The following is a 22,306-nucleotide window of genomic DNA, read 5'->3' on the forward strand; positions in this document are numbered from 1 at the left end:
GGATAATCGTTTGAAGGATTTCTCCTTTTCAATGGCCTGCAAACAAGTTAGTATTGTTAACGGCACAACACCCTGCTTTAATTAGTATTACCTAAATCAAGTGGACCTCTACCGTCCACCACAAACGTTGCCGTGTCAAGTGACGTCGGAACCGACTTGTCGGAGCACTTTTATTTTGAAAGTTTTGACAGTTTGGGCCGGAAATGCCCTTTCTGACTTCTCGTGGCGGCAACCGGAGCCACGCAAACAAACCCGTCACCCTACTCAATGGCACCGGCGGCAACTGAGAGCGATCAAAAAATACTGCCAGTTCCGGGATCAGTCGGTGTTTACTGTCCTGACTGAAGAAGTACAGATCCTCCCGGAAAGTCCTCTCACCTGATCCGGAGCGGAGGATGTCTGTCGTCACCGTTCAGCTCGGTCAGTGCGGTAACCAGGTGGGTCAGCAGCTGTTCGACGTCATTTGCAGCGACGCTCAGGACGCGCAGAGGAAAACATACGGCGCAGCCAGCTGTGAGCGTTTCTTCCGCCAAACCACAAATGGAGGTAAGACGCCCCCCCTTCCCGATCTAAAAAAAAAATAAATCACTTTGATTCCTGTCTTGCGTGTGCGTGTTGACCCGCCGTGTGTTTTCCAGACCTGGTGGCCAGGGCGGTGCTGATCGACATGGAGCCCAAAGTGATCAACCACTGTATGAGCCACGCTGCAAAGTCTGGCAGGTGGAGGTATGGAGAGACATCACACTTCAGCCAAAAGCAGGGCTCTGGAAACAACTGGGCTAATGGGTAAGAAGAGAATAAAACAGGAACCCGGTGCTGGTCCACAGTCCTCCCACGGACTGCTACAACTATCAGAAGTTGACTTTCAAAATAATTGTTTGACAATAAGAAGCTCATCAGCGGGGATTGGTTTGTCAAACTGGCATTTCTAATGTTAAGAATGAACCTCCACCCCTTCAATTGAATGAGTGCATTGTTTTTACAGACAACACAGTGAAACAGTGGTCTTGTGTTTACACGGAGGTGGAGGTTGGAGGTAACAGCTGACAGCGTGCTTCTTCTCAAACTAGGTACTCTGTCCACGGTCCTCGTCACAGAGACACGATGGAGGAGCTGGTGAGGCGGGAGGTGGAAAACTGTGACAGACTGGCCGGGCTCGTGGCCTTGATGAGTGTGGCGGGGGGAACGGGGTCGGGGGTCGGCACCTACGTCACTGAGTGCCTGCGAGACGTCTACCCATCGTCCTTCATCCTCAACCACCTCACCTGGCCGTACGGGACAGGGGAGGTAATGGAGACTCGGTGACTGACTGATAGTGTGGAAGAGTGATGTGCTATACGTGGCCATCTCTACTTTTTTTTTTTTTTCTTTCTTTTTCTTCTTCTCCTCCCCTTGATATGTATTTCAGGTGATCGTCCAGAACTACAACTCGGTGCTGACGCTGGCTCATCTCTACCGGCTCTCGGACGCCGTCCTGGTGCACGAGAACGACACGGTGCACAGGATCTGCAGCCGGCTGCTCAACATAAAGCACATCTCTGTCAGCGACATCAACGGGGTGATCGCCCACCAGCTGGGCAGCGTCCTGCAGCCAGCACTCACCGCTGACTCCCACGGAGTCTACAGCAGAAATCCTCTGGGTGAGACACACACACACACACACACACACACACACACACACACAGGTCAGGATTTCCACAAATACCATTGGATTAGGAGAGATGTGGTCCACACAGGTAAATTCTTTTCTTTACAGGTTTATAACTTTGTTTTCTACCTTTCACCACCTGCAAGGACATGATATGATCGAGCTGCGGTGGAAGCCGGGTTGTTTAACTCAGTCTAACAGATAAAACTGTAAAAATGCCCCAATAAGTACATAACCAAAAATATTTGGGGGGCAACTTACAAATTAAGAACAATTACAATATATATATATATATATAAAAAAAGGGAAACTGTAAATATAATTAATCATTTAAATCTTGGGAGCAATTTTTGTCCCTCATTTACAGCTTTTAGGGACATTCTGAGATTTCTTGGAGCATTTTTGCCCTTTTTGCAGTTTATTTGGCCACACTTCTTTTTAGTATAAGCCGACATTAAAACCATTTTATGTTCATGAACACTGCTGTTCATTAGAGGTTTGATGCAAATTCTATTGCAGTTTTTGAGATGAGTAGAAACGGAAGAAAATGTTGCAAAAATGTTTTCAATTTGGTCAGCGATAACGGCAATTTTAAAGTATACGGAAACGTGTGAGCTTGGGAAAATTGAAGGGGTCCGAAGGAAAAAAGGGTTTCTCGCCAAAAGCTGCATGTCGTGTGTCGTTACCTGACGCATAAAAGCGTTTCCACGTGTGACCACATACGCGTTATCACGTATAAATAACGTTCACTGAATTTTGTTAACGATACTGTTGATTCTGAGCTGAGTTTGACCATTTAACACCTCTACTGAATCATTAAGGAGGAAGAGACCAAGTCATACGACTCGGTCTCGCCTTTATACATCCTCACACACACTTGTCACCAGCCTGTCGTAACCCTCGTCATCGTTTTCTTTACGGCCTGCAGGTGAGCTGGTGAGCGCTCTCGCCTGCCATCCGGAGTACAAGCTGCTCAGTGTGTGCACCATCCCTCAGATGTCCAGTTCCTCCATAGCCTACAGCTCGTTCAGCTGGCCGGGGCCGCTCAGACACCTCCGACAGATGCTCGTCTCCAACGCCAAGATGGAAGAAGGCAAATGCAGTTTCAGTTCAGTCCGTTGTGTCAAAATGATAACATGAATATCAAGTCGGTTTTTTTTTTAGGGCTTGAACGATAGCGTGGACTCCTCCTCAACTGTCATCAGTTATGAGTGAAAGTATGAATGATCTTTCGTTGTTCGTCTCGCCTCAGGTATAGACTGGCAGGTGCGTCCTCCTTCAGGCTCTGGGCGGACCAGGAGTCTCGCAGGAGGCAGCTTCAACACCTCTCTGGCCAACCTGCTCATACTGAGAGGGAAAGACGTCTACAGCGCAGAAACGGGTCAGACAAGTGTGAAATCATGATTCTCTCTAGTTTTGATCTTGCAACTCTTCAGATTGTGCAGAGCGAGTGACGTGAACCACGTTGCTATCTGCAGGTGGCTTTGAGGACCCGGCTCTCTACACCTCCTGGCTTTCACCAGAAGACGCTTTCAGCTTGTGGAAATCTCCGGTCTCCTTTAATAAGTATGAAAAATCTGCGACGCTGGTCAGCAACAGTCAGGCTCTGCTCAGACCTCTGGATGACATGGTGGGAAAAGCCTGGAATATGTTTGCTTCCAAGTAAGTCAGTCCCCGTTGTGGGAAAAATACTTGCATATCACTAATTCTCAAAAATAGGGAGTCTTGGAGAGAATATTTCAATTGAGCCAGTGAACATATATCGATACACTGAGGTTGAAATGTCCACGAAAAGTTCTCCTGGAGCCCAATCTTTGGTGGTTTTATTTCTAGACTAAAGGCTTGTAGTCACTTGTCTTCTGTTGCAGGGCCTACATCCATCAGTACATTAAATTTGGCATCTCAGAGGAGGACTTCCTCGACAGCTTTACATCTCTCGAGCAGGTAATCTCCAGCTACAGTCAACTGTGCTAGCAGTTGGGAAAACGACCAGACACCACCATGGACTCTATGTAGAACAGAGAATTCCACTATTTGGGATATTGCTGATACTTTTGTTAAAAATGTAAATAAAACAAATGGTTTGCTTTAACAGAAAGCTTTGAATTCCTCGACTTTGTCTGACATCTGCAGTAAAAAGAACCGAGGCTTTTTCTTTACATCAGAAATATCATTGCGACGCACATCGAGTGCCTGTTCAAGGGGAAAATGTCAGCGCCGAGATGGGATTGTTTCAGGGCTTCAACCGAACTTATCTGAACGTTATTCTTTTCTCTTTTAATTCATAGAAATGATAGTACATAGTTAACAAATGCTACATTAATACAAATGTCACCGCGAAAGTATAAAAGATACTCACTAAGTATAAAAAGTACTCCACGTCAACTGACCCATTTCAGAGAGTTCAATTGTAGAGCCTCTAATGTCCTTGGTTGATTTCACAATATCATTTCTACTAGTGCATGATGACCTCATGTAACGGGTAAGACCGAACACCGGCTGAAGATCATGCTGTGTGGGACCGAACGCTCCAGTACGCCTGCTGACGTTTAAAGTCTGTTAAAAGCAATTAAGTGTGTTCAGTGATTTTTCGAAAAAGCAGCACTGCACAAAGAAAAGCGACAAGAGAATACTTTTCATGACTTCATTTTATTTATTTTACACAATAGAAGTGGGGTGACAGAAGCAGAGCGTCACTAAACTAAAGGCAAGCCTTTGTATCCACAAACTGACCAACTACAGTGCAGCCTTGGTTCACTCCACACGAGCCGGGAAGCTTAGACAAAGAAGCCGAAAGCCCACAACTTCAGCCAGCTTACAGACCGCCGTTGCCGAGCATATTTTAACAGCCAACACCAGTCTGATAAGCTAGCTGATGGAGGAGGAAGGTAGTGAAGTAGAATACTCCACAGAGTTACAGGAGGGGCTCTTATCCACCAGCGGGAGGTGAGCAGAAACTACAGAGTGTTTCAGGCGGGACATATGCTCAACACTGGCAGGATGTAGGAATGAAACTGAATTCAACTGAGGAACATTCAGATGGTGATCTGTTCACTTACCTTAAAGACGGTCATGTCTGAGAGCAAATTGAGCGTCAGCTCTGTCATGATGGTGAAAGGTCACAGGATTACAACAAAACTTTGTAGGTTGAAGGTTTAAAACAATACCAAAAAAAGACAGACTCAGAGTTGGAAACAAGTGCCGTCATTTCCATGTTTTATATATGATCTGATCCAAGGTTTCAACCTAAATGTACAGAATAGAAATGGGACTAGTTAGCTGAGAGCACAATGTCACTTTACGAATGATGTCGCCTCTTCTTTTTGTGTTTTGGTTCAAGTTGACTTATGTCCACACAGACCAGTAGAATAGAAATACATCTGAGCATACTGTCAAAAAGATATTAAGATATTTACACAATGTGCAAACCATCAATACCACACTGTTTTAAGTTGATATTGCTTCTTTTTTTTTTTTCTTCTTCTTCTTTCTTTCTCCGCCCTTTTAAACAGACTGTTCCAGAAACATTAGAAGACAAATTGGTGTCACTGCTTGAACAGGACAAAAACATGAGGACAATTAAACCCTGAAAACAATCTCCATCCGCAGCAGTTATCTTGGCAGCACACTGTACAAACAAATAAAGATCCATCCATTCATAAATGTTAAAAAAATTAAATAAAAATCAAGTGTAAGTCGAGAGCAGTACTCAGGGGAAGGGAGGCCTTCCCATCTTGCATAAGGCATAGCATCTGATGGGCACTGCCCTTACACAGCAGGTCCCACCAAACCGCTGCTTTACTTCTGAGGTCAATGAATGGGTTAATTTAAAGTCAAATGTTAAGATCAGTGGCGGGACCAGTCGCACTACACACACCTAGAGTGAGATGAGAGGAGGAACTACAAAAACCTGAAGTGAGAAAACGGCAAACAGCACATACATCCTCGACAGCATCCGCACCAACAAATAGTGCCGTTTTTCTTTCTTGAGCCTCTTTGACAAATGGGTGAGGGTGAGGTTTGTTGTTAAGTTGTGAGTGGCTGCGGCTGAGTGGAAGGCTCTCAGCAGCAGCAGCAGAAAACACAGTCTCTGGGATGTTTGTACCGCTTTGTTTTGACCGCCATCACTTGGTTTTCTCCTCCGAGTGTCGCAGCTGCTGCAGCCGCTTGGCGTAGCTCTGGGCCATGGAGTGGACGATGGAAATGACAAAGTAGCAGACCATGACCAGCACCACCTTCTCAAACACCCACGACAGCCAGTTCTCATCCTGAAAAACCCAAAATCAGGGCAGGTCTATCATTCATCAGTCTCGTACAGGCAAACTCAAATAGTCCAGGTTTGATAATAAAGAGATTGTGAATGTTGGAAGACCCAGCTTTCCCTATTTGCAGAATTGAACTGAGGGACTACGTGTGTTTTTAGCAGCCAAAATCACATCTAGACTACAAACTAGAGCTTCAAAACAGCTCTTAATAGCTTTTCACAAATATAGTAGTGTCAGTGCACATGTCAGACTAGAAATAAGAAATATAGTACAAAGATGTGTTTAAGGTCTTTTAGAAATTGTTTCTCAGTTACATCGTTTGTCCACCAGAGAGCACTGACATTGCTACTAAAATCCCATATTATCCTTTAATAATCACATTTGATAAGCTGTATACAAAAGATATTATGAGGCTTTCTAAACTCAAAAATATCAATCAAGTCATGGTTGGCCTATACTTAAAAAACAACAACTGATGATGCAGATATTTTTTACTACACCTCCTCTGTTAAACACAGTTCATGGCCTCTGATTTCATGAAAGCTTTCCAGTACATGATTTGAAGTCTACAGAATGACAAAAGACTCCCACATTGTTCTTCCTCTTAGACAAAGACATAAAATAAAGCTCATTGTAGAGATAAGAGAGGTCAAATCTAAATGAGTTGCTCTTACCGCTGGTGCACTTCCTCCAGCATGGTGCAGCTTGTTCCTCTGTGCTTCCAGATACTGACTGAAGGGCTTCTGGAGGGATGGTCCCAGTTTGGGCACAGACCTGACAGCCCGCATCCCCACAGAGCAGCAAAGAAAAGAGACAAGAGAGAAACATTTAGCCACTTACCTTAAAAGGCACACCTCATCAGCCTTGGAGATAAAACAAAAAACAAAACAAAACAAAAAAAACGGAGGCTTTTAGCTCCTCAACACTCGGTCCCTATAAGAGCCCCAAAGAGCTGCTCATGAAGTCTTCTCTTTCCCTGAGGTCTTCACTGATCCACCAGTCACCCAGCAGCTGAGGGCCCCGTGCTACATGTGGGCCCTATCTTGGAGCTGCCACCTCCTCTAATTGTTACTGTGAGCAGGAGTAGGCAGCAGGGAGGAATGAAGCAGAAACTCCAAAGCTCTGCTTTTATACTCTTTAGCTCTCTATAGGCGTCTGTGTCAGCCCCTTCGATCAGGAAGTGAGTCGACATGATGTCATCACCTTTACTACCATTGCGGCTCTCTGAGTGGAAAGACATCCAATCAGGGTGTGCTTCTGTCCTTATTAGGCAGTGTGGATTAGCTCACCAGGCGGCCGGTCGCAATGAATACCACTTTAACAATTCATGTCATATATAGTCATTGGTGTTGTACTTTCACCATTTGTTCAGCAGCAGTACAGTTTGGAGGGGATCTCTACATGATGTCCAACTTATCATTAACATGAAAAGAAAAATATACAGCAGGCTGTAGACACTCAGACGCAGCCTAAATTCATTTCTGCCCCTGCTCAGGACATAAATATGCTGTCTAGACCTGACCAGACTAAGCAAAGACATGAGAGATAACAAACACCAAATGGGTACTGGGTAATTGCTGATGTCAAATCAACTCAACTAGTTTTGAGTGACTCATTCTTGTTATCTCTCGCTCTCACAGCATTGAAGCAACATTTGAACACATCATAGCGAGTCACTGGAGGCCGTCATGTGAAAGAACCCTGAATCTCACGAGATTCAGGTCTAAATATGTTGAACTGGGGTATTTCTTATAGTTCCTATGTATTAGCTAAATTTGAGATTGGTCACCTAGTCAAAGAAAGTTATTTTGTCAGTGTCTGTGTTTCCTGCCTCGCTGGGGTGGTTCTATCAGTCAGAGCTGAACTCCCGTGAGTCAGATCGACATGTTCGGGTGGGACCTCACACGCCTGACCACCACCACCACCGCGGAGATGGGTTTCATGTGGTGGGGGAGAGAAATATCTTTGTGCCCAACAATGCTAAATGCATGCACGCAGTGAAAGCACGTATTCATACAGGATCCCCAATCAGTGGTCAAAATGCATCTGAAAATGTTTATAAATGCCATGGCAACCACGAAGCCAGGAGACAATGACTCCATAAAGTACCTGATTAATGCAGCCTTTCACACACAGAGTACATCCCAGTACAGGACATAGAATACAAGCACTTACCCAATGAGTGACACCATTTGCTCCACTATGTGCTTGCTGAAGGTGATGATGACAAACAGTTTCTGTAGGACGACAACAGAGAGATTAATAAGCTTTAAAGCCAAACAATCGTAATTTTTAAAACAATTTACTGAGAGTTTATGAAACAAACAATTAACTGAGAGTGTCTTTACCAAAAGTCATATGACGGGAAGACATTTTGGTTCTTAATTTTGGCAGCACAGCTGTGGGAAATTTGAGGCCACATCTGCCACTGTTCACAGACACACTAATTACAAAATTCAAACCTGGCGCTAAGCTAAAGTTTGGGCTGCGAGGGGTTTTGTGTGGTTTGCAAAGCGCCGGAGCAGAGGGGGAGGTGGAGAGCCTCAAAACCACAATATTCTTCTGCGGCTCTGAAACTGATCAGCTTCAAAACGGCATGACACATGGCCCCCTGGACAAAATCAGACAGGATATGACATGCGATGTCCAAGAGGTTCAAGATACAGAGAGAAAAAAAAAGAAAAAAAAGAAAAAAAAAGGCAAAGCGCTCCCCCACCATGCAGCCTGCTCAGTTTCCTTCTTTCAGGTCAACCCTCACATGTCCACTCTACATCCTCCATTACCCCCCCGCTGCCTGACGCTCGCCTTTGTCTGGAAGGTCTAAGAGTGAGATCACTGACTGGTACCAACAAGAGATGGATCAGCTCACTTTTGTTAAGACACTCAGTGACTCCACAGAAACAGACAGACCCTCGCAGTCGAGGCTTTCATTAGTCACTGGTGTGGGAGACTTGACAATTCCCTCCGTAATTAACACGTTTTTCCCTTCTTGTTTGATGTAGTGCATTTTTAAGAATCCAAACTCTTGTTAAAAGCTTCTCTCCTTTCATCAGTATCCTGCTTTTATGGTGTGGATGAATCCCAAAGCCTAAACAGGAATGAGGAACCCCCCCCCCCCCCCACCCCCACCAAAAAAAAAAAAAGGAACCAGGCACCGTCAGAAAGAGTTAACCAGAAGTGAGGAGTTGGGAGTTGCTCATAGTCACCGGCAGCTCATGATCTCAGTCCTGGGTCTGATCTTACACACACGTTTTGAGGTTGTGGGGATTGTTCAAAGTGTATCAGTCAGCAGAGCATAGAGCCTTTTGTCTTCCGAGGGGATTTGGGACATTCTCTATTATTGTGGACAGAACATTGTGATGACATGAAACAAAAGATGAATCACATTTAAAGCCAAGATGTTTCAAGCGTGTGAACATGGTATGTATGGTGTACAATAAAAATGGAAAAACCTGGTGTGCTTTGAGGTGAACTGGTTGTTTTCTTGACTTTTAAACGCCTCTGACAAACATTTTAGCCACGCTACCGACCTGTATGTGCATCTTGATGACGGCTTTCCCAATTAGAGTTGCTCCAAAGAAGGTCCAGAAGGGAACCAGGAAATGGCCGCAGGTTATTCCAGCCAGGTCAAAGAGAGGATTTGGAATCTGAAACAAACAAACAAACACAAACACAAACACACACACAGTCAATCTTACCGATTCATAGTTATGATCTGAACATATAGATTTCCTTTGCGTTAGGAACTAACACAGATAAATCAGATTTAGAGTGAGAAAATATAAAATGTAACACTAATGTGTGCATGTCAGATAAAGAGCTACTCACTGAGGCACAAGCCAAGATGCCAAAGAACCCCACTTTCTGCACCATATGCTGGACTCCCAGTTTGGCTCTTGTGACAAAGTCCTGCAAAAAATATAAAAAAACAACATGTGAAACACATTGTTGCTACCAGATATGGTTGTGTATATTTGGGTATGTTATTTCCAGCTGCTGTGTAACTTTCACAGCCTGTAACCCTCCCCTGCATCTCAAATTTTACATACACGGACATCTCCGAAAACATAATCACCATTTTTTTTTTTCTTGAAATAACCATGGTGAACTTCTGACCACACAGTTTGACCACAGAGTTTTTAACAGTGGTGCTGTCTGGGATGTTATTACAAGGGATAAGAGCTTTGGTAGGAGTACTGTGGCAAGATACCTGCTATTTCTGAGCACTGTAACTTTTCTTTTTTGGTGAATTTAGTGACATTTCAAATAAAAACTGTGTGGTTGGAAAGTGTGGAGGATGATTTGGTTTGATCTCCATCCCTGTGGGGGTCAAACGTCTGTGGTGGTGTTGACGATCACAGCCGATGCAGGGAGGAGATTAAGAGGCGGTTCCAAAGTGGCACCTTTTCAATGGTAATTCTGGAAGTAATTATAATTTTTTTTGTCTTAGTCTTGATGATTAACACTCAAACTAGTTTTAATTTATAAATCCTTGTACTTGCATTTCACATTTGTGGTGCATATTTTTTTTTATCATAATAAATTAGTTTTCCTCATGCAGATTTCACAAAAACAACATTGAGGCATTGAGGTTTACAAATGACAAGTTCTCCTCAGTTTCTGTCGTTTCAATAAATAATAGAGTTGAATAGAAAGATTAGTTTTTTCCAGTGTATCTCCTCCCTTGCCAGTGTAGATCAATGTAGCCTATGTAACTCAAGTTGAATAATTATTACAATTGATTGATAATTACTTTAAATAGATGAATAATTCTATACATATCTTTTAAATGTTTTTGTTGTTGTTGATCAAATTAACAATAACTTTGAGCGACATTTATTCCAATAACTTCCATGTATTGATGAAGTCTTGTGATTCGTCCTTGAAGTTGTTTATTTGAAACACTCTGACTAATGCACAAGTATATACATCCTGAGTACAACCCCATGATCAAAGATGTGATGTGTGGTTGGCCTCCTCAGCTGAGAACCAGTGAAGTGAGAATGGGTGATGGAGACAATGTGTTTAGCTGACTCGGCATCTGATCTCAGCAGTCCCCAGTCATGTGAACTCGGTTCCTGACAGAGCTGCCTGTCATTCAAATTAAAGGCTGGTGAAAAGAGAGACGGAGGGAAGGCAGAGGGAGCTAAGGCCGAGGGATGATTAAAGAGGGAGCTGTGCTCAGGGTGACTCACCCACGAACAGGCAGATTTACTGGAAGTAAGGAGGGAGGAGCTTCACTGAAGTCACATGACACGTTCAGACCAATCACTGGACAGTGGCTCCATGGTCAGTTGTGCATTATAAAAATGAGACCAAATCGAACTGAGATAAGAGATCATATTGGGTGGGTGGGCAACATGTAAACAACTGTGCTAAAATAAACCATAAGGAGGGAGAGATACTTCAATATTTTGTGTAGTTGCTGTGCTTTTTCAGTGGATGGAAATTAGGGAGGGTTGAATATGGGCTCCTGGTCGCACTAAAGAAAATCCAAACCTATTTGCTGTTTTCTTGATCTTTTGTTCTTTGTAAAATTTTCAGAATTAAGTCAAAAGTGATACATCTTAAATGTTAAAGTTACAATCACGAAGATGTCAGTTTTTCTCTCTTTAGCGGCACCTATGGTGATGAGCGGTAACTGCAGCTGTGTTTTTGAACTTCACTTCCCAGGCAGCGGTGTTGCCCGGGTGACGCCGGTCAGTTAACACGCATGCGAGTTGAAGAGAGTGCCTGTTGCGTTGGCTCTGCCTACACTGTCTGTTGAACAACCACTGCTGGGGGATGGAAAACTCATAAATAACCGTGAGACACTTGTGATTTTACAGCTTGTTCAGTTTATAATGCTGCAAATGCAATGACTTTCATGAGTTGGCCACAAGCTCAATCCTCATTTGTTCCCTCATTCGGAGACTGAAAGTGACCGAGCATATTCCTTTAATGTGTCACATCAAATGAAATTATTCTACAAAAAAGATTTTCAGTATTTATGCACGCATGTTTATAACCTGCTAATTGATTTCATATCAAAAGCTCATGTGTGCACGACTCTGACCTGAGCACCCTCGGCCTGCTCGAGCATCTCCTCGAATTCCTCATAGTCTTCATCATCTGGATCCGCTCCCGACTGACGAGCCGCTCTGGCCATGAAATACGGAGGCAGCTCTCCGATGGCAGTTCCTGCACCCTAAACACATACAACTTCACGTGACATGGCTGCATTTGCATATTCATTTCCCACGAGCACACGCGGATGACACAGTCCAGATACTTTGACAAGTTGCCAGCTGTCATGATGCAACCGGCCGCTGGCACGCCGCCAGACATTCTTGCCGTTGTTTCGGTGTGGATCACACAGATGCATCTCTATATTCAAACTGCTACTCACCCACATGCAGGCCTCCAGGCGGACCTTTGACATGATTGAGAGGAGGGAGATGCTGCCCTCCACCCCGCCACCTTGGGGACAGACAATCTGGTCTGGGTAGGGAGGCTCTGGGAAGTCTGTGGAGCCACACTCGTATGCTGCCAGGGTTACTGATGCTATGTGAGGACCCTGAGTGGACAGATGGAGACAGTGGGTTACTCCAAAGGACTGGAAACCAATGGGACACACACACAGGCACACACAATGATTTTGTCTAATGTCATGAAACACTTGGGCCTACATGTGATTGTAAATGTGGTAAATACAGCAGCTTATGTGTGCTGAGCAAAAAGGTAAATGGCATATGGCACTTATGTAACGCTTTATCACCTTAGCAGTCTCAAAGCGCTTTACACTGTTTACCATTCACACAGTAATGGAGCTGCCATGCAAGGTGCTCGCTTGGCATCAGGAGCAATTCAGGTTCAGTGTCTTGCCAAAGGACACTTTGGCATGAGGACAGGAGGACCGCTAAACCGGCAACCCGCTCTACCATCTGAGCCACAGCCACCCAAAACCATATACAATACACAAACTGCAATGTCAAGAGTAAATGGAAGATTTCAGATTTAGGTAAATTTCAATTATTTATATTATTAGTCTTGTGTCCCAACTTCAATATTCTCAACATAATAATTATAATTTTAGATACAGAAGGGTCTAAATACCGCCAGTTTATTAGCTACTTCTTGCTAAAACTAAATCGTTCGTGCAACAGATCCTACTTTCATGAAGGTTATAACGCTCAGCATTTGTTCAAACTGCTTTATAGAGGTGTTGTTTCAACATGTGAGAAATTTCGGATCCTGTAGTTTGTGGTGATGTCGAACTACATCGGATTGGGAGCCGTTTCTAATATTTAGTCCACCCTCATTAAATGTGATTAAATTTGAACCGGCCGGTGTACGGTTAACACACCGACTGTGTGCTAACGGAGTCATTTGCCCAGTTACAGACACCAACAAGAGCTGAGTCACGCAGGCTTTCCGACAGGTAGGTATGTCATCATTTAATCATTGAAAAGATGTCTGGTGAGACAGAGCCACCTGGCCTCAATAACAGCCGGCCCACCTGTAACCACCGCACAGGTAATCCATTATGCCTCCTTAAGGTGATTCAGGCAGCACTGACAGTAGATGGACAGCACACAATTAGTCTGCGGTGACTGGGGAAACTCTCCACCCCACTGCCAGTACGAACACACAGGAGGCCTCTTTACTTTACACAACACGTTCTTTGCAACCGAGCAGGGCTTACGTCTCATGTCATTCCTTCATGATAAAACAAGTCAGTGTTAGCAAGGGGGGGAAAACCACTAAGCTGTGATTCAAACTTTTCAAAGAAATGCTGATACACTCATCTGACAGAAGATACAGTGGCTCTGCTGCATTCAGTCTCTTTGTTCACTCAAGTCAGTGGAGCCAAGATCACATTCAGGGTGGAGAAACTAGTTCTTTGTTCATCTTATGCCTTTAATTTGACCGTTTCACTAATCGTGTCGAGAACAAACTTTTTTTTTTTTTTTTTTGTCAAAAGTCATGCTGGTGGACCCTTGAAGCCACGCGCACTTTTCTGTTTTTACCACTAATGGTTAAAATATGTAATGGGTTTTAGGAATGTGGTGCAACAAGAAAAACGTGCTGCTCAACAAATTTCACGTGAATCTGCGGTGACATTTTGACCTGAAAGTGGGTGTGGTTCCTGTGTGTCACCAAAAATGATATAATCAATCCTCCGGGGGGGAAAGTTTTGTGGAAAGCCATCCATTAATTGTAAAATCGCTCTCCCAGTATCGATGAATCTCCTAAAGACTCAAAACATCAAAACTACATATTTTGAATTTTTTCACCCCAACATCTTTCAGTGGCTTAGATGCAACTTAACACCTTTGACCTAACTGAGTACACGTGGCTCTACGAATATGCAAATAATCCCCCCTCGCCCGTAGGTTGAGCTGGCAGCTTGATGATATAAAAAGCTCCATCCCGCAGTTGATGGGATTGGTTCCTTGGGTATGTAACGTATAAAGCCGTGGCTATCTGAATCCACCTTTTTGAGACTGTTGCTGCAGTTCCGCGGTAGAAATACTCAGCCGTGGTGATGATTTAAATTGGCGATAGGTTTTAATGGCAAATAGACAAATCTTCAAGTAAAAGCAACAGTATGAGCATGTTTAGTTTAACCAAAATATTGAGACTCAGATCATCAGCACTTCAATTCAGAGTAGTGACTTGCAAAACATCATGATGCATCATAAGATCATAGTGGTGAGTGAATCCCCTCGCCCGCCCATGAGCACAATGACATCATCCTCTCTATGGGGCCAGCTATCGATGCTTCAGGCTTGACGTAAAGTCACATCGTGTAACTTTGTGAGTGGGACATGTGGTTTGTCTTCAGAATTAACACCAGGAGCTTTCTGGCAATGGTTGGTCTCAACACCGAGCGATAAGATCTGTTGCACTGTGAACTTCAGCAAAGCTTTATTGAAGAGAGAAACAGGAAATGGTCTCCTTATGAGCAAATGAGCAAACTGCAGCACGTCCACAACTCTTCTGCTTGCCTGCTCACACGCTGCTGCTCACACGCTGCTGCTCCCGTGACCACACCTGTCCGGTCCTCCAGAACCTCCACTGGCTTCCAGTCCCACAACAGATCCGATACAAAGCCCTTCTCCTCAAACACAAAGCCCTCCACAACCACGCCATGCTCCTACCTCACAGAGCAGCTCCACCACCATACTCCTTCCCGCACCCTCCGCTCCTCTGATGCCACCCCTCTGTCCCCACCGCCCCGAAACCAGCGCAGGACCTGGGACGAGAGACTTCTCCATAGCTGCCCCCTCTCCCTCTGGACTGCACTGACCTACCCACAACTCCACCTTTTATTAGCTGATTTTAATAGGTGGCTAATATTGTGTGATTTATTCTTATATTGTGTTGTTTTGATCGGTTTAACCTGTAAAGCGTCTTTGAGTCTCTTGAAAAGCACTGCATATACAGTGGGGCAAAAAAGTATTTAGTCAGCCACCAATTGTGCAAGTTCTCCCACTTAAAAAGATGAGAGACGCCTGTAATTTTCATCATAGGTATATCTAAACTATGAGACAAAATGAGAAAAAAAATTCCTGAAAATCACATTGTCTGATTTTTAAAGAATATATTTGCAAATTATGGTGGAAAATAAGTATTTGGTCAATAACAAAAGTTCATCTCAATACTTTGTTATATACCCTTTGTTGGCAATGACAGAGGTCAAACGTTTTCTGTAAGTCTTCACAAGCTTTTCACACACTGTTGCTGGTATTTTGGCCCATTCCTCCATGCAGATCTCCTCTCGAGCAGTGATGTTTTGGGGCTGTCGCTGGGCAACATGGACTTTCAACTCCCTCCACAGATTTTCTATGGGGTTGAGATCTGGAGACTGGCTAGGCCACTCCAGGACCTTGAAATGCTTCTTACGAAGCCACTCCTTCGTTGCCCGGGCGGTGTGTTTGGGATCCTTGTCATGCTGAAAGACCCAGCCACGCTTCATCTTCAATGCCCTCGCTGATGGAAGGAGGTTTTCACTCAAAATCTCACGATACATGGCCCCATTCATTCTTTCCTTTACACGGATCAGTCGTCCTGGTCCCCTTGCAGAAAAACAGCCCCAAAGCATGATGTTTCCACCCCCATGCTTCACAGTAGGTATGGTGTTCTTTGGATGCAACTCGGCATTCTTTCTCCTCCAAACACGACGAGTTGAGTTTTTACCAAAACGTTCTATTTTGGTTTCATCTGACCATATGACATTCTCCCAATCCTCTTCTGGATCATCCAAATGCTCTCTAGCAAACTTCAGACGGGCCTGGACATGTACTGGCTTAAGCAGGGGGACACGTCTGGCACTGCAGGATTTGAGTCCCTGGCGGCGTAGTGTGTTACTGATGGTAGTCTTTGTTACTTTGGTCCCAGGTCTCTGCAGGTCATTCACTAGGTCCCCCCGTGTGGTTCTGGGATTTGTGTTCACCGTTCTTGTGATCATTTTGGCCCCACAGGGTGAGATCTTGCGTGGAGCCCCAGATCGAGGGGGATTATCAGTGGTCTTGTATGTCTTCCATTTTCTAATAATTGCTCCCACAGTTGATTTCTTCACACCAAGCTGCTTACCTATTGCAGATTCAGTCTTCCCAGCCTGGTGCAGGTCTACAATTTTGTTTCTGGTGTCCTTTGACAGCTCTTTGGTCTTGGCCATAGTGGAGTTTGGAGTGTGACTGTTTGAGGTTGTGGACAGGTGTCTTTTATACTGATAACAAGTTCAAACAGGTGCCATTAATACAGGTAACGAGTGGAGGACAGAGGAGCCTCTTAAAGAAGAAGTTACAGGTCTGTGAGAGCCAGAAATCTTGCTTGTTTGTAGGTGACCAAATACTTATTTTACCGAGGAATTTACCAATTAATTCATTAAAAATCCTACAATGTGATTTCCTGGATTCTTTCCCCCCATTCTGTCTCTCATAGTTGAAGTGTACCTATGATGAAAATTACAGGCGTCTCTCGTCTTTTTAAGTGGGAGAACTTGCACAATTGGTGGCTGACTAAATACTTTTTTGCCCCACTGTATAAAATGTATTTTTAGTTTTATTACTGAAAAAGATCCTGTAAAGAAGGCTTTAACTTCTCTAAAAAAATTAAAGTTGGCTCCAGGAATTTAAGGACACTTTGATTGGCACGCTCGATGAAACCGATCAGGATATGCAGTGACAGTCATGGATCATGTATCAACTTTTGTTTGGATGACACCAATCTCAACAGGTACGCTACTTCTCAAACACCACAATCCTGAAAAGGTAGAAGAGCGCAGAGGCTCTAACAGGAGATGCTTGAAGATAAAAACTATAAACTAGAGGGAAATATGCGAAAGCAATGCCTGGATGTGTGTGAGCTTCATACATATGCAGACCAAAGAACAGATACCTAGTGTGATCATGTGTTCAGCATGTGATGAAAACAGCTATAGGAGAGCAGTCCTGTGTGTGTGAGGTGATCAGGGTCATGGCGAGTGCCATGTTGGTCATGGGTTAGGCGACCCATTACTTTTGATGTGGGTAATATGGGATGGTGTCAGAAAGCAGGGTGAGAAACTAAAGGGACCTACAGCAGGATGGACTGAATGACCCTTTTGTAAAGCATTGAAGGCAGGCGACAAAACAAAAGGTTTAGTCAACTGACCAAACAAAATAAGACTGAAATGTGAAGAAGAAAATATCAAAGTAAAGTAATGTAAAAGTATGAGCCCCTGCTACTGCGGCATTATTGCAGCACACGGTCTCAGAAGAAGTAGAGGACTACTGGACAGTAGAGGACAGCGAAGCTGCTCAAACAAACAAAAGCTGCAAAGAATTACTGAAGGGAGTTCTCGTCAGTCCTGAAAAACAGGAAGGTCAACGTTGCATCGTTTCCCATTATTTCATTATAATGGAAATAGTTGACTCAGCTGGTAAAAACATCTGCACAAGTTAAGCAGAACAAAAGCCACATCATCAGCCTAAATCGGACAATGATGGAGAATTTCTTCCGCTCTTTCATTTTGCTAAATTCTCCTTTTTACCACAACCGAGACAAATGACACACATTTTGGTGACTCAGTCATACAGTCATTCTGTGACTGCCTGTCAGAGGAAAATTACACTTCACTCCTGGTTAGCCTGAGACAGACATGTGACAAAAGTTTGAAGTTTGAAGAAGCAGAAGTAGAAGTATGATGCCATCCTCTGGTAACTACAGGAACAGACGCACGAGTGTTGCAGAAATTTATGAGTTTATGTCAGTTATGCAGGCATATCTAGAAGGTATATCTATATCTAGAAGACGCTTGTGGCGTCAGTTACATCTGAAATTAAAACTGCAAGCAGTGATGTACGGGCCCTCGCACTCAGGCGTGCCCCCTCCCCGAAGCCGTCTCCCCGACGTGCAGCGCGCGAGGGACCATATATCCCCGCTTCTCGCAAAACAGGTGTATAATGTATCGTCTCACCACGCTGGATGTATGTCACACGTTTCGTGAGGTTTCAAGCATCTGTTGACCTTAAACATCAACTTCCTGTGTCACGGCGAGCGAGCTGTTTGGCCATGCCCACTCGCAAAACACATTTCAGATGTATCGTCTCACCACGCCGGATGTATGTGCCACTTTTCATGAGGTTTCAAGCATCCTTTGACCTTAAACATCAACTTCCTGTGTCACGGCGACGCCCTTTGACAAAGTCGAACGAAAGTTTCAATATATCATCAACTACATGTTTAGGTTATTGTGACCCGACTTTAGGTCCTTTTGATCAACCAGCTCGACGTAGAATGTGAAAGAATGAAAAGTGTAATTTCCAGTGGCCAACAGGGGGCGCTATGACTATGAGCAAATATTACCCCACAGGGGTCTTCAGGGCGGGGCTGTTATCATACCTGTGATGTTTGGAGAAGGTCGGTCCATGTACATAAATTTAAAAAATTTCCCCTCGGGGATTAATAAAGTATATACCTACCTACCTACCTACATAAGATTTAAAGCAACTCGTTTCATGGCGAGATGCTCAAAATGGCCGCCTCTCACGGGCACACACAACGATGAAAACAAATTATTTTGATAACTTTTAATCCCAAACATTTTATCTATCCATAGAACCTAAATTCAAGTCGGTCCGACAAAATCCCTCGGAGGAGTTCGACAAAGTACAACGTGTCAGAATCGCCCAAAATGGCGACTAAATTCAAAATGGTGGACTTCCTGTCGAGTTGACATAACGGTGCAATGTAACTTTTTTGTGCATCTGGGTGTGATACACCTGTCCACCGGATTTCATGAATTTAGGTAAATGTGGCCGCCGGGGCATCTCTTTAGGGGGCGCTCTCGAGCCATTTGGCCACGCCCACTCACGACTCCACTAGAATATGAAATGTTTCGCCGGGAGACATGTGTGTATCCACTTTCATGAGATTTTGAATATGATAAAGCCTCCAAAAAGGCAAATCACTTTACGTAAGAATAAGAACGTCTAAGAACATTTTTACGAAAAACAATAGGGCCCTAATTAGCAGCCTGACATCCTGAGCCGACTATGATCGAAGTACTTTCCTAATGGAGTGCAGCCTGACATTTTATTTCATACGTGTGAAGACCATATTACACTTTCACATGTAAAACTGTGTGTTGTCTATTCATTTCAAAGTTGTTTACACCAACTGAGAATAAACATGTGTATACTGTTTGCAAGTACATCTGTCTTCTGTATAATTTCCTCTATGTGAAGATATTTTGCATGCACATCACTGTACCATTGGTGTTCACTTACCAAGTAGAGGAGGAAGGTGTGCAGACCAGTCCCGAGGCCAACTGAGGACAGGATCCCAAGGCCTACCCAGTAGGCACACCACAGGAACTTCCTCTCCAGGTATTGAACATACTGCAGGGAAATAAAGTAAAGAAAGTAAGCTGCAGCATGTCAGACGAGGGCAAACACATGGAGCAGTCATTAAACTCTCATGATTTGAAGGAAATTATTACTATTTCTTTTTAATTGATGGAATTAATACATTTAGTCTTTAAATAATTGTCAGCTTGGGACAAAACATGGATCTTGAACTTTTGCAATCATGTAATTATTGTTAAATTACAGTCAAAACTAAATCATTGCAAATGTTTTAATATCATATGACTTCATTTTACAGCCATTTTGGTGTCATTTTCAAAATGTCAAATGGCTTGTCATTTCTTTTGTTGCGTCAAGTTAATTATTAGCTATTAGTGGGTTCTGGGAAGGTGTTAATTGTACACTGAAGCTTGGTGTTGCTTTAAGTGTTCTCCAACAGACCACTGCAAAGATGGGTTTGTAAATAGAGTTTTTTGCCAACTTGGTTGGTAGGATCGAGGGTTACTTGACAACAGCTCAGACCACATTATTTCCCAACACAACCTGTCTTATCGGAAGATTTTAGGTGGAAAAAAAAAAGGGACTTATCATTGACCTTTAAACAGGCAGTGATGAAACAACGGCGTTGATTATTAACATCACTAAAGAAAAACTAAGCAAGTCAAGCCTTACTTGTTGGTGTGCTCCCTCAGAGGAGTACGCGAGAGAGACGAGACAACATAACACCAAAAATAAGAACACTGTCCCTCGTCGTTGCCAAAGCCTGAACGGGAAAGCAAGAAAACAACATGAGCCGTCATTAAACAAGTTCTGAAAATAGATATCTTGTCTTAAAGTTAAATTTGATTAGACTTCAAAATGCCCAGCTCCTTCTATGAGGAAGTCCATCGTGGGATTATATCTTTGCAAAATTGTAACCGTCTTTGTGCTGTCTATAGCAAAACATTACGGCCAATAAAAACATTTACAAATCCAGTTTTTCAGATAAAAAAAAAAGAATACTTTTTTTTATGCACTTGTTGAAGTCACAGGGTGTATCTGCTTCACCGAGAGGTGAGGAATTTAATCACAAGGAAAACAGATATGACAAAAGATCACCAGCACGGGTAAGCAGCAGATATCCTCAACAGAGCGGAAAAGCAAGGAAGGCACATCAGAGAAACCTGTTTAACTTCTTACTTAAGCGTCCACTCCTTTAGCTTAATGAGGGTCTCCAGGAGAAAGTAATGTAGAGTGGTGACAGGCCTCCTCCATACCACCAGAGACAGACGGTCCTCTTTTTCTTTCTGTCGCCTGTCCCTTACTGACGAGTCTGGAGAACACAAAGAATTGAAATCACTTTGACATTCAGTGACGTTTGTTAATAGTTCAATTGTTGCGTCCTGTTGATCTGGTAGAGCTGAATGCATAACACATGTGGCATCTACAAGTCTGCCTCTGGTTCTGTCTTGCAAGTTGTTGGCACCGATCAAAACTGAAAGTAACCCAGACTGAATCAGTGTTTATGGCACTTGTGCACGAGTTTAAATCACATCAACTCTTCAGGGACACGTCAGGAGATACGTGTCCTCGTCTCTGCCGTCCAAATTCAAGTTGACCAAAACTAACCTGCAGACTTGCCATTCTGTTTGCCTTTAGCTCCTGTACGTTTCTGAGGCTGTTCACATCTGGCTCCATTAGCTGCCATGTCAATCACCGTTTGGCAGGTCAGGCAGTCTGGGACACGAGAGAGAGAGAGAGAGAGAGAGGAGGACAGGTTGGTGTCACAGCTTCAACTGTCCTCTCCGTGTCCCCCGCTTCCTACCGACCGAGAGAGCACGACAGTCACGTTGTGTTGAAGACAGTCACGTTGTGCGGAAGACAGACACGTTGTGTTGAAGACAGACACGTGAAGACAGACACGTTGTGTTGAAGACAGTCACGTTGTGCGGAAGACAGACACGTTGTGTTGAAGACAGACACGTGAAGACAGACACGTTGTGTTGTAATCAGCGGCTCCTCCAGCAATAATCTAACTGTCAATGAGAACATTTCGTCAAGCCGGCTTCCTGACAACAAAATATCACACAAAGCAATGAGGCGAAGCACATTTCGAGTTCACGGAGATAATACGTCTTTCTGTCTTTCTGTCTGCAACAAGATATGATGCCGGACGCGTTTACATCAAAACCCTCCACATGCTAACCGGTTAGCCAACACACGGAGCTCGGGACGTCGGGAGTCTCTGCATGGAAATAAGGGTTTTAAAATCAACAGCGAGTAACCTTACTTATGGAGAAATGTGTAAAACTATTTGTTGCCGCTGTGCTGTAATACTCATCAGGATACAAACGCTATACAGGATAGAAAGGGCGATATTAGTTTAAATTAAATGACAGTCGTCGTACCTCTTTGCCTGTTCTCTTCACCCGGAAACAAACGCTGAGCGTGTCAAAGTAAAAACAGCTTTACTGTAAAGCCCTGAAGACGGTTCTTCAAATAAGTTTATTCTAAACTTTATGTTATAAAACAACCGACTGTATCAATATGGAAGTAAAATATGGTGTAACTCTAGCCTT

General features: G+C 43.7%; 2 protein-coding genes across 5 annotated transcripts; one reads left to right on the forward strand and one right to left on the reverse strand.

The window, feature by feature from the left end:
- Positions 1-211: 211 nt before the first annotated feature.
- Positions 212-3,735, forward strand: tubd1 (tubulin, delta 1). 2 transcript variants are annotated; one of them, XM_069147601.1, is made up of 8 exons: positions 212-546; positions 639-786; positions 1,071-1,287; positions 1,409-1,640; positions 2,577-2,741; positions 2,901-3,029; positions 3,127-3,310; positions 3,497-3,735. In XM_069147601.1, the coding sequence occupies exons 1-8, from the start codon at positions 396-398 to the stop codon at positions 3,594-3,596; spliced, it is 1,326 nt and encodes a 441-aa protein (XP_069003702.1). In that variant the 5' UTR covers positions 212-395; the 3' UTR covers positions 3,597-3,735. The 2 variants fall into 2 exon arrangements, with proteins under 2 accessions (XP_069003702.1, XP_069003701.1); XM_069147600.1 differs by having other exon boundaries at positions 3,517-3,735.
- Positions 3,736-4,847: 1,112 nt separating this feature from the next.
- Positions 4,848-22,232, reverse strand: vmp1 (vacuole membrane protein 1). Of its 3 annotated transcripts, none has more exons than XM_069147604.1 (12): positions 22,136-22,232; positions 21,369-21,464; positions 20,928-21,060; positions 20,421-20,511; positions 19,671-19,781; positions 12,302-12,469; positions 11,969-12,100; positions 9,742-9,822; positions 9,444-9,560; positions 8,089-8,150; positions 6,588-6,687; positions 4,848-5,916 (listed from the first exon to the last, which is right to left on the reverse strand). In XM_069147604.1, the coding sequence occupies exons 2-12, from the start codon at positions 21,433-21,435 to the stop codon at positions 5,773-5,775; spliced, it is 1,206 nt and encodes a 401-aa protein (XP_069003705.1). In that variant the 5' UTR covers positions 21,436-21,464; positions 22,136-22,232; the 3' UTR covers positions 4,848-5,772. The 3 variants fall into 3 exon arrangements, with proteins under 3 accessions (XP_069003705.1, XP_069003703.1, XP_069003704.1); XM_069147602.1 differs by having other exon boundaries at positions 21,357-21,464; XM_069147603.1 differs by lacking the exon at positions 22,136-22,232 and adding an exon at positions 22,018-22,088 and having other exon boundaries at positions 21,357-21,464.
- Between the last annotated feature and the right edge of the window lie 74 nt (positions 22,233-22,306).

This window comes from Embiotoca jacksoni, unplaced genomic scaffold, assembly GCF_022577435.1.
Source record: "Embiotoca jacksoni isolate LCO1_2020_lvr unplaced genomic scaffold, fEmbJac1.0.p SCAF_14, whole genome shotgun sequence".
Lineage (NCBI taxonomy): Eukaryota > Metazoa > Chordata > Actinopteri > Embiotocidae > Embiotoca > Embiotoca jacksoni.